The sequence below is a fragment of the Passer domesticus genome, chromosome 23 (assembly GCF_036417665.1).
Source record: "Passer domesticus isolate bPasDom1 chromosome 23, bPasDom1.hap1, whole genome shotgun sequence".
Lineage (NCBI taxonomy): Eukaryota > Metazoa > Chordata > Aves > Passeriformes > Passeridae > Passer > Passer domesticus.
In genome coordinates this window covers 5,198,501-5,214,474 of record NC_087496.1, presented here as the reverse complement: position 1 = coordinate 5,214,474, position 15,974 = coordinate 5,198,501, and the positions used below count along the sequence as shown (strand labels likewise).

General features: G+C 50.9%; 1 protein-coding gene across 1 annotated transcript in view; it reads left to right on the top strand.

Moving 5' to 3' along the window:
* GRIK4 (glutamate ionotropic receptor kainate type subunit 4) overlaps window positions 1–12,358 on the top strand; it is a 190,203-nt gene extending 177,845 nt beyond the window's left edge. Inside the window, exons 14-20 of the mRNA XM_064397624.1 lie at window positions 659–768; window positions 2,589–2,762; window positions 3,023–3,188; window positions 5,575–5,800; window positions 7,274–7,402; window positions 9,933–10,051; window positions 10,669–12,358. Of these exons, the coding sequence (XP_064253694.1) occupies window positions 659–768; window positions 2,589–2,762; window positions 3,023–3,188; window positions 5,575–5,800; window positions 7,274–7,402; window positions 9,933–10,051; window positions 10,669–11,034 (1,290 nt within the window). The 3' untranslated portion in view covers window positions 11,035–12,358. The remainder of the gene's footprint in view (window positions 1–658; window positions 769–2,588; window positions 2,763–3,022; window positions 3,189–5,574; window positions 5,801–7,273; window positions 7,403–9,932; window positions 10,052–10,668) is intronic.
* Window positions 12,359–15,974: the final 3,616 nt, after the last annotated feature.

Below are 15,974 nucleotides of genomic sequence, written 5' to 3'. Positions count from 1 at the left end.
TTTATTCCTCTTCTCCCGTTTCTTTCCCATTTCTCCCATTTATTCCCCTTTCTCTCATTTATCTCCCTTCTCCTTTTTATTCTTCTTTCTCCCATTTATTCACCTTCTCCTGTTTATCCCCTTGGCCCCATTTTGCCCCTTTCTCCCATTTCTTCCCTTTGTCCCACTTATCCCCCTTTCTCCCATTTCCCCCCCCGCTTCTCCAATTTATCCCCATTCCTCTTTTTATTCCCATTATTCCAATTTTCCCCATTTATTCCCCTTTTTCCCATTTATTCCCCTTTTTCCCATTTATCCCCCTTCTAGCGTTTATCCCCTTTCTTCCATTTATCCTCTTTGCCCCATTTCTCCCATTTCTCCCCCCTCTCCCATTTATTCCCCTTTCTCCCATTTATCCCCTTTGCTCCATTTCTCCCCATTTTCCCATTTATTTCCTTTCTCCTATTTCTCCCCCTTCTCCCATTTATTCCCCTTCCCCCGTTTATCCCCATTCCCCTTTTTATTCCCATTTCTCCCCCTTACCCCCTTTCCCCCATTTATCCATTTCCCTCCTGCAGTGCCACCAGTGCAGGTAATTTCCCTCGTGCCCTTCCAGGACTATTTCCACCTCCCCAAACCCACCCAGCTCCAACTCCTCCTTTGCTTTTTCCCTCCCCAGGGCCGCAGACCCGGCTACTTCTCCTTCCTGGACCCCTTTTCTCCGGGCGTCTGGCTCTTCATGCTGCTCGCCTACCTGGCTGTCAGCTGTGTCCTCTTCCTGGTGGCTCGGTAATGTGGCGGTGCCTTTCCCTTCCTCGCGGTGCCACCTAGTGTCACTGCAGGCCCGGGGAGAGGGCACTCCCAGGGGGACACGGGGACATCCATCCTCTGCCCCCCAGCTCGCCGGGATGGGCTGGCAAAGGTCCCAGCCCTGTGCCAGCTGGGCACTGAGGTTTGTCACCGTGTCCCCGCGCTGGGATGGCCATCGTGCCCTGGTTCAGGCTGGTGGTGCCCAGAGCTGGGTGGGAGAAGGTTTTGGAGAAGGTTTTGGTGTTGTTAAAACACTGCCTCTGATGTTTTTGTCCCGAGCAGGGAGGGTGGAGGATGTTAGGAACCTGCAAATCCATTCTGAGGTGTCGACAGGAATTCCACCAGTGCTGCCTGGCTCCCCAGTTTGTGGAGGACAGGGAATCTCATGACTGTCTTTGAGCTCAGAGCCTGGCGTGGTAGCTCTCAGCTCCTTCCCCCGTGACCAATCTCAGTCAGCCTCAAAACCCCTCGCTGTGTGCTCACCTCAGCACAGCCCCTGGGCTGCAGGGCTGCTCTCCCTGCCTGCCCACAGCCCTGGGCAGGGGCTGCCACAGGCACAGTGGAGCTGTGTCCTGGCACCAGGGCTCCACGGCTCTTTGGGGACCCCTCAATGCCCAATTGCACAAATTGGGGCTGTGCTGTCACTGGCTCCCTCAGCACGGCTGAGGGAGAACCCATTAAAACCCTGACAGGGCTTTAATGGGTTCTTCGAGTGCTGTTGCAGCCTCAGAAATGCAGGTCTGGAGAAACCACTGAATTATGCACAGCTGGTGCCTCTTTAGCCCCTTCCTCATGTTTTAAATATGATTCTCCAAAAAGGTGCCTTTACCCAGCTCCCCTCTGGAGAGGGAGCTTGGCTGCTGCTCCCTGCCTTGCTCAGCAGGAAGGAGCTCTTGACCCTGAGAGTGGCAGACTCTCCAGAGCACTGGGGTTTGCTGCCAGTGCTTGATCCACCATGGAAGGTCTGCAGGAAATAACCTCCTCCTCCTCCCTGGCACCACAGAGGGAGAGGAGGTGCAGGGATGAAAAGAACCCCCTCATTCTGGCTAAATAAGATGTGAGCTGGCACAGCCCTGCAGCTGTGCTGGCAACAGCCCCAAAATGACCCCCCCCCAGGCCCCAGCTTTCTTAGCTAGAGCAGTATGCAGTGCAGCACATCAATTAGCAGACTTTCTTAGCAACCAGGCAACTGGAAACAGCAAAAGAGAGGGAGAGCTGCAGTCACAGCAGTGACAGGCTCAGACATTTCCCATTCCCACCTCTGTCCTGTCCCTGAAGGATGGGATGCTTTAAAACACCCATCACTCAGCTTCCAGCTCACCTCAGACCTTCTCAGAACAACCCTTTGCACCAACAGAGTTTTTCTTGATGGTTTAATGCAGTCAGGGCTCAAACACTTCACTTTTGAACTTCCCATCAGTGCTCGTGCTCCAGCAGGGAGCACAGCCAAAGATGTTTGATTTCTACTTCCCATCAAGTCCGTGCACATCTGGAGCTCCTGCTGTGGTGTGGATCTGCACTCAGGGCTGCAGGATGCACGCAGAGCTGCCCAGAGCAGAGCCTCTCAAAGTTTTTGCAAATCTTTACAAGAAAGCCTCTGGCTCCTGAGTCTTAGAGCAAACGTTTCACACAGCTCTGAGCCCTGGGCATCAACTGACAGCAAAGCATTTCCTCCTCAGAAAACTCTGCCTCTAGGAGAGCTGGAGCTTCACAGCTTTTCCCTCTTTTTTTGTTTTTATTTTTTAAAGTGTCCCATTTCCCAGCGCATTCCCTGAGCTCTCCTTTTCTTGTCCTTTCAGGCTGACACCGTATGAGTGGTACAGCCCCCACCCCTGCTCCCAAGGCCGATGCAACCTCCTGGTGAACCAGTACTCCCTGGGGAACTCGCTGTGGTTCCCGGTGGGGGGGTTCATGCAGCAGGGCTCCACCATTGCCCCCCAGGCTCTGTCCACGCGCTGCGTCAGCGGAGTCTGGTAAGGGGGGCAGCCCTTCCTTCAGGAAGGTGTCTCTGGGCAGAGGTCTCTGGGTGTGGAGGAGGGATTTCCTCATGGGAAGGGCTGTGGGACTTTGGGAGGGGCTGCCCAGGTGGAGGTGTTCAAGGATGTGGCACTCACCTGTCCGTGTGACACAATGATGTTTTTGGAGGGAGTTTGCAGCCTCAGTGATTCTGTGATTCTGTGATGGACATGCAGATTTCCTGAGGGAAACCACACCTTCTCTTCCCTCCCCCTAGGTGGGCATTCACCCTGATCATCATCTCCTCCTACACGGCCAACCTGGCAGCATTCCTGACCGTGCAGAGGATGGACGTGCCCATCGAGTCCGTGGATGACCTTGCTGACCAGACAACCATCGAGTACGGCACCATCCATGGCGGCTCCAGCATGACCTTCTTCCAAGTAAACCCCATTTTTTTGGCTGCCTGGGGGGCAGGGGGTGCACAGGGCACCCCTCGATCAGATTGGGGTGTCCCCTCAGTCTGCTGTGCCCCTGTGTCACTCCAGTTGCTGGCATGAAGGGAAACATGTGGAGAGATCCCTGCACAGGATGAATGGTGGGAGAGGCATGGTGGAGGATACAAAAAGGGATTTCAACAAGGAATTCAAATTTTGATGGGTCTCCCCATGCTTTTAGCTTTTATTTTAGAGTCTTTCAGGTAGGATAAGCAAAGAAACATTTGCACAGCCCGGGCAGGCTCGCAGAAGTCAAAGTGCTGGAGCCTGTGTGAGGTCAGTGGCACTGAAATAAGTCAAGTGTATGCAAAGTTATGTGGGCCATTTAGCCCAATTTAATTTTTATCTTCCCTGCTCTGCTCAGAAGGGAAATAAATGAGTGAATATTTTCTGCAGCGCTCTGAACGCACAAAGAACTGCTTGAGGATTATTTATTTATTTATTGCTTGTTGAAATTCCAAAAGGAGAGAAAGCTTGTTCTCACTCTTTCCCCCCACTCTGAGTCTGAACTGAATTTGGAAGGCTGGGAAATCTCCGGAGTCAGCCTGAGCTTTTGAGCCCAACTTTATGCTCTTCAGGGGTATGGAAAAGAGCTGCTTTTAAGCCAAACATTACATCTAAAATGAGCTGAGCAGGGCCTAAGTGAGGGAGGTGGTTGTATATGTGTGGCTCACTTGAGGAAAGCTTTCAAGTTTAAAGCCCTGACTGTCTCTGCGCTGCCTGGCAGTGAGGAAATCAGAGAGGAAATTAGGAAAAGAGGGTTTTGTCCCATTTGTGGTGCTTTAAACTGTGTTGGGATCCATTTGCCTCTGGTGCAAGGATGGGGAGGATAAAGTAGTGATGAATAACTGCTTCCATCCCCCCTCCCTTCCTGGGTGCATGAAGGAATGTTTGTCCCCTCCTGAGGCACCTTGTCCTGGCAGTGCCTCCCCTGAAACTGACACACAGTTTAAGGTCTAAAAATGCAGTGAAACAGAACCAAACCCCCCCTGCTCATCTGTCTCTTGCCCAAGTGGCTGCACCCAGAGGACAGAGCCGGACAGATGAGGACAGGAACTGGGTCAGCAGCAGATTCCCTGAGGCTCTCCAGCATTGCTCACCAGCCACAGAAAACGAGCCCTTGACAGTATGAAAATCCTCATGTAGAGCAGGGTGTGTTTATATTCAGTCTTTGTGCAAGCAGGTTTCACTCTCTGCTCAGCACAGGCAAGAGAGATTCATCATTCTCAGCCTTCTTTTCATCGGACCAAGGTGGTTCAGCCAGCAGCCAGCTCTGAGGATTTGAGGCTGGCTAAGCTTTGGTTTATTGTAATCAATGACAAAAACCCCAGTTCTTTTCAGCAAGCACTTTAACTTGCCTCACAGGGAGGTGAACCAAATCTGGATTATTTTTTAAATTAAATTTGTGAGCAACAATCTCCAGAGAGATTTTGTGCTTTCCCCAGCCCTCAGTGCCCTCCTCAGGGTGCTGGAGTCTGTCTCTGACACTGAAGTACTGTTGGGACAGTGTTTGGGGGATTGTCAGTATGGTGGGGCATTTCATGCCCAGCTTTTCCAACGAACTCCCAACACATTTGGGTCTCTTTGAGATAAACAAAGATGAGGCACCAAAATCCTTCCTTAATCTGAAACCACATTTGATTTCTCTCTCCATTGTGGCCTTTCCGTAGCAGCGCCTGTTATGGGGGTTTAATTTTAGGGGTCTGTTCTGATTTGAAAGCAAAACCAGTGAGAGACTCCAAGTAAGAAATACAATTTATTAGGAAAAGGAAAAATAAAACCAAAATAGATGCAACAATACAAAAGAAAAAAAACACTGACAACATCAGAATACAACCTGACACCCTGTTGGTCAGGGTGTTGGTAGCTGTCCAATTGGAATTGTGGCTGCAGTCCTCCTGGAGTGGCAGATGTGGTTCTGTTGGAGCAGGGGTCCTGTAGAAGGGTGTAGTCTTCCTCTGAAGATCCAGTGGAAAAGACACCCATTCCTCTGGGAATCCAGTGGAAAGACTCTCTGCTCTGTCCCAAACCCCAGATTATATCCAGGTAGGAATGCTTAGCTCCTCCCCCTGGGCGGAGCATCTCACAGCAGGCTGTTACCATTCTGTGGGTCCATTAAACAGAAATGGCTCCTGGAGGGAATTATCTCTGAGTCATTGGCAAGGCAGTGATGGGCCCATTAACAGGAGATAAGGAAGAAACAATGCCCCTCTTGGTTTCAACAGCTCTTGACAATGGGAATAGAATATATCTTAATATTGTAACCTAGCACAGGACCTAATTTACCCCAGATCTTCTCCCTGAGCTGTGTCTGCCTTTTTTCCCCCCACAGAACTCCCGCTACCAGACGTACCAGCGGATGTGGAATTACATGTACTCCAAGCAGCCCAGCGTCTTCGTGAAGAGCACGGAGGAAGGGATCGCGCGCGTGCTGAACTCCAACTACGCCTTCCTGCTGGAGTCCACCATGAACGAGTATTATCGGCAGCGCAATTGCAACCTCACGCAGGTCGGGGGCCTTCTGGACACCAAGGGCTACGGGATTGGCATGCCCGTCGGTAGGCAGTGAAGAACAATTCTAGTCCTTCTCGGCTGTCGGCAGAGGACCGGAGCGTTCCAAAGGCTGCGCCGGCTCTAAAAGCCAACGTTGCATCTCACAGGGTCCTTTTTATTTCTTACCTGCTGCCCGTGCTCAGAGCCAGATGTGCAAGACCCTGCTCTGGTCCAGAGCCAGATGTGCACGACCCTGCTCTGGTCCAGAGCCAGATGTGAGGCCCTGCTCTGGTCCAGAGCCATGTGAGACGCGACCGCGGCTCTTTCAATGATTCATGTGAAAGATGTCTCAGAATTGCTGCTTGTTTTCTGCATACCTGCTCTTTGCTGTTTCCTTCCCCAACCAGTGTTTGTGCATCGTTTTGTGCTCCTTGTTTTAATCCCAGAAGTCATGTCAAAGTAATGCTGTGGTAATTCTGGTAGTTTTTAGCAGGAATGTCTTAACAGCTGGTGGTTTTTGAAACTGCAGGCCGGAGAGTTGGGTGATTCAGGGGCTCTCATCAGGTTTAACAAATTCAGGGGTATTGTCTTTCAAATGTATGAGCTCACAAGAGAACATCACCACTAAATAAGGGTTTAGTTGTTATTCCAAACGATCCGCTGGTCTTTTGGACAGCCTAGAAGCCTTGTCCTGACCTTTAAGCCCTGGCATTTAGCAACACAAAGTTGAGGTGGATTACATAAGGCCCCCGTCACACAAACAGCCACTCTAGTTTGGGGAACATGGGTAAGCTTGTAAAGTCACAGCAACCTGATCAAAGTGAGTACAAATCCCTACCTTCAGGGCTAAATTTGTTCTGACATTGTCTTGTTAAACAGTGAAACCGTAGCAGATAAGAGGAGCAGAAAGCTGCAGGCTGGGACAATAGTGCAGAGTTACTGGGAGAAGCAGAGTCTTTCCCATGGCCCTTCCTCAGGATCTCTGGTGGCAGACAAGGATTTCTTGTACCAGACAAGGATCTCTGGTGGCAGACAAGGATCTCTGGTAGCAGACACTGGGACTGCAGCAGAGCTCCGTGCCCAGCACAGGACTGAGCTCCTCCAGCATGGACGTTTTGGCTTCCATGATCCTTGGGCTCCTTCCAACTCAGGATTTCTATTCCGTGACCAGTTTGAGGGAAGGAGCGTTAGAACAAGGTTGAATTGGAGGTGGAATGACAAGAGAGGGACCTCCATGGTCTGCAGGAGCAGGATACTGAACTGCTCATTCAAAAGCCAAAGCCCCCCCTGCCATGGACCTGCTCCAGAGGCCTGTGTGGCTCCTGGTGGCCAGGTAAAGTCACCTTCTGCAAGTGACATTAACCAGGTGACATTCCCCGTGGGGTGGCTGCAGCTTTCCATGGCTTGCATGGACTGACAGCCCCTCCAAGCCACCCAGAGAGGAGCTGTGCTAGCTGGGCACGCTGGGGTGGGGCAAGTGGCGAGGATGATGATGGGGAGGAAGGTGGGGCCCTACCACGTCCCTCTCGGCGTTGCAGGCTCCGTGTTCCGCGACGAGTTCGACCTGGCCATCCTCCAGCTGCAGGAGAACAACCGCCTGGAAATCCTGAAGCGCAAGTGGTGGGAAGGAGGGAAGTGCCCCAAAGAGGAGGACCACAGAGCCAAAGGTAAGCCCTGCACTCCCAAGGGACCAGGCACAGAAACGTCCTGGCCAGAGGTGCAAGGATGGACACCCAGCTGCATGTCTGCCAGGTTTTCTGCCTGGGAATCACTTTTTCCCTTTCTCCTGACCTGAGATTCCTTCCTTCACAACTCAAGGAGAAAGCCAAACAGCTCCGCTGTGCCTCACGCTGTGTGTTTTTGCCTGGGGCAGAGATAGCGGGAACAACCAAATGACAAATATTGGAGGCATATGGAGGGTAAATTAGCTTCTAATGAATGTCTGGGAAAATGGATGGCTGAAGGGATCAGACCAAAATCCTGGGTTCCTTGAAGGGAGATGGATCTCCACCACAGGCCCGCTGGTTAATGGCTCCAAGTGAAAGCGTCTTTTAAACAGCCAGGAAAGGGACACAAGGACTTTATTAGTACATTTGTAAACTGAGGAGCAAATTCTTTTGGGTAATGCTATGCAAATTGCCATAAAAGCCACCACATTAGGCTGATGTCCCAGCATGAGAGCAGTTGCCAGCTTAACACAGTTGCTGCATTTTTTAGTTTTGGCAGCAGCCCTTTTCCTCAGCAAGTGTTTTCTGCGAGGGCAGCAGACCCCCCAGTTAAAAGCACAGCCTTGTGACCTTTGTGGGAGCAGAGAAAAGAGCCAAGCCAGGGCTGGGGAAGCTGTTTTGGAGTTCTGACCTTCAGCAGGTGTAGGTGTGTGTGTCTGTGCCGTTCCTGCTGGCACCCCATGGGGCTGGGAGGTGATGCTCACTTTTGGGCAGTGCTGCTCTACAGACAACCCCAGTTATTTATCTTCAGGCTGAAGGTGTAAGACATCAGGTTATTGCTATTAAATGAGTTACTTTTGAAGGTGGAAGGGTTTGTTTTTTTTTCCCTTGAACTGTGCTAAAAGCAGCTCTAAGGTGGAATCTGTTTTGAGATGGCTTTGGAAGGGGGAAGCTAGGCTGTTTCTGGCACTACCCAGCACAATCTGTGACCCTGGGTAAGTTTTTCTGCTGTTCCTATGTTCCTGTTTTGTTCCCTGTGCCATGGCTCACTTCTTCAGTTCGGGAGATGAGGAAGGTGTAACTGCATGGAGAAAGGAAACATCTCTCAGTGAGCTTGGGTGTCTGAGGTGGCACCCAGACAGAATGAGAGGAGGATGTGTAGAGAGAGATACAACCCCTAAATTCACACTTGTGAGCTGCTGGGTGGAGTGGATGGCCTTTACATTTGGGTCTGAATTGTGATTCTGGGCTGTTTTATCTGCCTTGCCATTGCTGTGGAAGCACCTCTGCAAAAGTCTCTGATTTACAGACTCCCTGCATTGCTCTGGGGGTGTTGCCAAAAGAATGACGGAGGAGGAGGCAGAAATGTGACCTGCTAAGTTTTAGAACAAAACAGGTCAGCAATTTACAAGGATTTTGGTGAGGTTTTATGTCTAAAAGCCACGCCGAGATCAAGTCAATAAATCATCTATTCTTACACTTTGATTTAATGCTACAGGAGGGAGAGGAAGATTTTTATAGATGTTCTTGTTGAGTAATGGCCTCACACAGCCAACCCAGGGCAGAGCACATGTTTTTTAGTAATCAGTCCAATCAGGAACCCAAACCAAACACAGGAGACAGGAACCACACCCCAGGACAGCAAATGTTGAGGTCAGCTCATCTCCCAGGCAGATGGAGGCACAGTTTTGGAGACCAGGGCTGTGGTGGCAAGTGAAGTGATGGCCTCAGCACATGGAAAGCTCAGGTTTTTCAGGGATGGACTTTCCTTCAGCTGGTGGAACTTTCTGGAATGTAGGCTGGGCAGGCATGGTGGTCATCCCTTAGGAAGTGACTTGTGGGATGAGGTGGGATGAGCTGTCCATGGAAGGGGCTGTTCCCTCCTCATGGGCCAGGGGTGCTGGGCAAACACTCAACCCACAGCTAGGTTCCCCAGGGTGGCAGGGACCCCATTTTGTCACCCTGTAGTGACACAGCATCCTGCTCCTGTTTGGAGCCTCTCCGTTCCCACTGCAGTCCGAGCAGCCGGAATCATTTTCCTGCAGCACTTTGTGATGCAATCAAAGGAGCTTTTCCTGCTGCCACCTTCCTTTAAATCCCTTCCCTGTCTCCTTTATCTCTGCTCCTTTAACAACATTGCTCCTCTTCCTTTTCAAGTTCAAAGCCACTGGAGCTTGGTGAATAATTTGCAGGGATTAATGTGCCCCTTTGATCCCACTTTTTTCCCTTCCTGTTTTCAGTTTGTCCACAAATTGCTTTGTGCTTCCCCTCCAACGTTCTGGCTGTTTATCTGCAAAATCATCATTTCTGAGCAGGCATCTTCGATCCTGCAGTTATTGCAAGTCACTCACTTGGGCCATCTGAGTCATGCAGGGAGCTATTAATAGGATGCTGCTGGCTCGGTGCTTTTGGTCCCTGGCTGGGCATCTACAATGCCAACAAAACAGCAAAGCCTGGGGTTTCTGTGCAGTGATACTTGAAATTTATGATGTGTCTGCCTCTCCAGAGTGTCTCTCCTGCTTTATTTTAGGCTTGGGGATGGAGAACATTGGTGGAATCTTCGTGGTGCTCATCTGTGGCTTAATCGTAGCAATTTTTATGGCAATGCTGGAATTTTTGTGGAGCCTTCGACACTCTGAGCAGTCGGAGGTAGGACCTGGGAGTGTCCTGAGGGGACAGGGTGTGTTTATTGGTGCCTGTGGGGTGTCCTAGAGCAAGTCATGCACCCAGGCTGAGGAGCAATCCCAGTCAGGCCAGCTCAAACCCAGGAACAGGCTTGGTTCTTTGGGCAGGATCTAAAATCCATGAGCTTCTCATGCATTCCTACCCAGAGTGAGGCTGTAGAGAGGCAGGAAGGGCTTTCAAAGGGATCAAAGGTGTGTACAACATCCAGGTACCTTTCCTGGGGATGGGATTTCTGTCTGTAGCACGTTTGGATCTTGTGCTGATCTGGGGATGAAGAACACAGTGGGGGTCTCTGATGAGAGGCAGAATTGGGTTAAATCAAGTGTAGATTCTGAGCATTGATGTTGAAAACCAGCAGCACTGAGTCCATAAAAATTTGGTGTCAGAATCACACCATGGAATCTTAAAACATCCTGGGTTGGAAGGGACCTCAAAGCTCATCCAGTTCCACCCCCTGCCACGGTCAGGGACACCTCCCACATTCCCAGGTCACTCCAAGCCCTCATCACTCCAGCACCCAGAGCCCCTGAGGGACTCAGAGCTCGCCCAGGTGAGCAGGGCACCTCCATTCTCCCCCGCAGGTGTCGGTGTGCCAAGAGATGGTGACGGAGCTGCGCAACATCATCCTGTGCAAGGACAGTTTCCACCCCCGTCGGAGGCGAGGCGGGGTGGTACGGACTCGCCCCGCTCTGCCCGAGGAGCGCCGAGCCCGCAGCACGACCACGCTCAGCAACGGCAAGCTGTGCAGCGGGGGCGAGCCAGACCCCCTGGCACAAAGACTGGCACAGGAGGCCGCCCTGGTCGCCCGGGGCTGCACTCACATCCGCGTGTGCCCCGAGTGCCGCCGCTTCCAGGGGCTCCGGGCGCGGCCGGCCGCGGGGTCACCGGCGCGGAGCGAGGAGAGCCTGGAGTGGGACAAGGCCACCAACAGCAGCGGGCCCGAGTAGCGCCGGGCCCCGGGGTGGGGCGTCGGGGTGGGACGAGAGGGTCCTGTTCCATTTTACAGAACACGGACTTGTACAATGTCAACTCGTTTTTAAATCAATAGCAGTTTACCCGGCTTCTCCAGAGCAAGGTGCACCTCGGCGTGGGCGCTGAGGCCTGGCTGCGGTTTCGGTGTCCGCCGCGGCCTGGTGTGGCAGGAGGGAGGTCCTCAGGCTGGTGGAGGTCCAGGGGCTGTCTCTGGGAAGGAGGGATGTGGTGGGTGGCTGGTGTAGCAGGTGTTGCCCACGCAGGGGCAAGGAGGGCTTCCTGGAATTCTCACCCCTCCAAGGTCAGGAGAAAGGACATGGCGCTGCCTCTCCATCACTTACCGGGGGATGTTCTCCAAGGGCAAGGGGGACTTTTTATTTGCCGTGGCTGTGGGAAGGGAGGAGTCATTATTTTGGGGTTTTTTTTGTTTAATTTGGGTATGTCAGGGCCCAGTCTCCAAGGCACCAGGTGCTGAATTCTTCTTCCTTTTCCAAGGGTGGCAGGTGGGTTGAAAGGGGAAGGGGAGGATGGGATGGGACACGCTCCCTGTGAGAAGCAACATTTGCTGGAAGTCCATCTGAGGAGTTGTTGAAATTACATATATAGAGAAATATATCTATACATAGATATATATATATATACATATATTAAAATGCCAAAAAACAGCCAACAAACACAGTGAACTCAAAGAGGCCTTGAAACGCCTGGAATTTCAGGGGTTCTGTGTCTTTTGTTTCATTCTGGGGTTATCTTTTCCTTTTTTTTTCCTTTTCCTTTCTATTCTTGGGACGGGGTGGGGGGGAGCCTTTTGAGGGAGGTGAGTGGGGAGCACTGGGGGAGGCTGCCCATCCCCACCAGCCAAGGAGGAGGTGTTGGGACCCCCAGAGTGTCCCTGGCTGTGCTCTGCATGCTCCTGAAGTGACTCTGAGCTCTGCCCCAGGCTCAGGAGCTCCCCAAATCCGTGACCCCACGGAGCACCCTCAAATTCCAGGGTGAATTCCAGCCACACAGCATTTGAGAAAATCATTAGCCCGGGATCTCGTGTAAGGAAAATAGTGACTTCCCTAAAAACAGCAGCAGCTCACCCTCTGCTTGGCACAGATGTGGGATTTACACTGGCAAATTTAATTTTCTGATTGAAAAAACAAATTCTATGCAATTTCTGGTTGTAAAAGGAAAGAGATGACAATGGAGAGGGGCAGGGGAGATAAAGCCTTGAGTGAAGGTACATCCTGTTCTTGAATTGTTTTCTTTTCTTTTTGTCTTGAATGTACTGAAATAAAAGATGTCCTTGTATAATCATGCTTTTTTTTTTTTTTTTCCTTCTCTTTCCTTGCCTGTTTAGAGTCAGGAAAGTTGTGAGACAGTTTGAGGCCCAGCTGCTCAGGGAGAAACCCAGAAATTTGACAAGCAAGAGATGCTTTGGCTGTTGAAGCTCTCTGCTGCCTGAGAGTGTCCACACCCCTGGTGTTGCTGTTACCTGTAGCTGAATGGAAAACAGGAGTTAAAAAGCAAAGGTCAATTGAAAAAGAAAAAGCCCAAGTACCTGGTGATGAGGGAGGAGAGAACTCAGAACTGGCAGCAGGGTGAGCAGGGATGCAGCTCCACCTTTCCCACAGCTGGTGGTTGGAGCTGCCCAAGGGTGAATCCAGGGTGGTTCCAGCAGATGGTTCTGAGGAGGAATGGGGTTTAATCCATGGTGATGGGCACAGCAGGGGTGTTCTGGTGATTCCAGAAGATGTTTCTGAGGAGGATGCACAGGGAATGGGGTGTGATCCAAGGTGATGGGCACAGCAGGGGTGTTCTGGTGATTCCAGAAGATGTTTCTGAGTAGGATACACAGGGAATGGGGTTTAATCCATGGTGACGGGCACAGCAGGGTTGTTCTGGTGATTCCAGCAGATGTTTCTGAGGAGGATGGGCAGGGAATGGAGTTTGATCCATGGTGATAGGTACAGTAGGGTTTTTCTGAAGATTCCAGCAGATGTTTCTGAGGATGCACAGAGAATGGAGTGTGGACTGTGGTGATGGGCACAGCAGGACCATTCTGTTGTTCCCAGCAGGGTGTGAAGGGAAGCTCTGCTCCCAGTGACTGTAAAACAGGCAGCAAGGAGAGGACTTAGGGCTTGTTTTTTAGGATGTCGTATGAGATGCTCACAGAGCTCCTTCCTGGCTTTCACATCTGTAAATCCACAGGATGTTCCCCTCTCCCTGGCATAAACTGAGCAGTGAGATAAAGCAAGGCTCCCCCCATGCCATGGGGTTGGAGAGGCAGATCCTCAGCTGAGGCAAGTCAGTAAAACTCCATGCAGCTCTGCCAGGAGCCAGGCTGGGCTTTCAGAGTCCTGACAGCAGCACTAGAGACATCTGAGAGCGCCTGTGTTGTGCTTAAAGGCCAACATGTTTCTACGAGCTGCAGAATATATTCATCAAAAGGAAGCTGCTTTTTAAAATTTATTTACAGATTAGCAGAAGAAAAGGCTCCATGAATCATTTATCAGACCTGATGTTTTTTTCACTGCTTCCCCGCATTGAATAAAGAGAAATCTTGACAGAGCTAGACATTATTCTGCATCTCCAAAGATCTTGCAGTCATCTGCTCAGACAGAGGATGTCAAGGAAAAAAAAAATGATGAGAAACCACCTGGTTTTTATCTCTCCTGTTAGCTTGCTCCACCCACATGGTATTTTATATCTGGGTCTGTATTTTAAGGAGATTTGTTTCATGTCCCTCTTGCCCTCCTCTCTTTTTAAAGTTGTTTTTCCTTTTTTAATATTCAGAGGTTTTGCACTCAGAGCAGGGATGGACCTCAGACGAGGAGGATGAAAGCTGCTGTCATTGAGATGCCTTTTCTAATGTGCTTCTGCCCTGCATTTTCTGCTCCCTGCTAAATCCTTCCAGTTCCACCCTGGAGGGAGCAGGCAGCATTATGCATGTGCTGGGTTTGTGCTCACACACATTTGTGTGCCCAGATGGGTTTACATCTCACACATTCCCTCTCTCCCCAGGTTGTTTTTTTTTTTTTTTTCTTTTCCTCTCATCTTTGAAGCCATTGTGGGGCTCATTTGCTCAGCCAGCCCCAATGCTAATGCAGTTCAAGATCTGGAGTGGTTTGCCTTGCAAAAGGCACTTTCCCAGTATTGCTGTCTCCTGATAAACCCCGGGTAATTCTAGTAAGATATCTCTGCAAATTCCACCGGGAGCCAAAGATTAGATCAATTAAAATGGAATACTTTGCTTTGTCCCCTCTAACCAGTGTTTGAGCCTCCTGCTGCCCTCTGGTTTAGGCTCATGTCTCTCCCTGCCCTGACAGCCAGTTCTCCAGCCCTGGCTCACTCGACAGCAGCCTGGCAGTTTCCTAACTAAAAGGCCTGGAATCTCTCCTCGTGGGCTAAAACCCGCGTTTGTGTTGTTTTTTCCAGGCAGTTCCATTTTCACCTAATGATAAAAAGGTGTTTTCTCCCCGGAGGGTGCATGGGTGAAGGCATTAACAAGGCCTGGACTAACCTGGAGACATTTCCTGAGCTGAGCCGTGTATATGAAATAAAAAAGGGTTGCTCTGTGAGCACAAAACCTTGGGAAGAGAGATGCTGAGCTATAAATTATAGAACAGACACTAAGACCTCAGTGGTCCTGAGGCAGGAATCTTTTTAACCATTCCACAGCTACAAAAATCTTCCTGCCTTTCTCCAAGTGCCTCGCCAGGTAAGTGACAAAAAATGTGGAGGAAGATCCACAGGGAACAGCATTTTTTGCAGAGATTTGGAGTTCTAGAAGGGGTGTGAATCCCTGTGACCTGGCAGGGAGCTGGGAACTGCAGCTGTGGGCACAGGGAAGCTGGGATAGACACAGGAATGTGGGCAACTGGTTTGGATGGTTCTTGGGTGATGGTTCTGAATGGTAAAAAAGAAGAGACCTGTGGGTGAGAACTGTTTAGTGGAGGCTGGCTGGGTCCTAAGGAGGTTTCTAAGCTGCTTTCTAAGTTTCTGTAAGAGCAAATAAGCAAAGATGGACTGGCTTGGGGCGAAGCTGTCACAACTGGGCTGTGAAAAGCCCAGTGTGAGTGATCAAAGCCCCTCCAACACTTTAGTTTCATTCAGCTCTGCAGTTATTACCTGCAGGATGGGTGTTTCCCTCTTCTGCTTCACTTGTTCATCCAGTGAAGGTGATGGAATTTATTGCAGGGACTTTGGCTACAGGGAGAAAGGAGCAGTGGCCATCAGGAGGAGAATGAGGCACCACTCCAGGGCAAGGGAAACAGCCCCAGTGTGGGCAGAATCAGGCAGAGAAAACTGCAAACTGCCCCCAGAAATGGTAAAAAGTAAGTCTGGGCTCACATGTGACACTTGCAAGTCCGCTGAGGATCCAAGAGTGAGGGAACATCACCTTTGCCTGCAGTGAGGGGCTGAGCATAGCTCAGGGAAGAGCTCAGCGAGCCCAAACAGCTGCAGAACAGAGCATAAAGCACCCACAGTTCCAGAAACCCCATTAGTGTCTGATGGCCACTAACTGATTGAAAAGACAGGGCTGAACTCTCCTGGGCACAAAGTGGCTCTCATGAATTCAGTATAAATAGGCTCCCCTGGAACACGACACCACACTGGGAAAATCAGGACAATGGGCAGGTTTATGCATCCTCCGGGGCAGGCTTTTTTCCCCTCCAAGGGGGGAATCTGCTCTGTTCCAGGTGACTGATGAGTCTGGTCGGTGGCAGGGCCGCAGCATTTCATCCCAGGGATGATTCCAGCTGGGGGGTGAGGATGTGCAGCTGCCCTGGCTGGGGGGGGGCGTGTGGCACTGCATCACCAGCACAAAGGTTCACACAGCAGCAGCTCCCTCCCCGAGAGCCCTGGCGGGGCCAGAGCAGCATGAAAATGAAGGCAGCTTAATTAACAAAGGCTTTCTCCTCTGCTG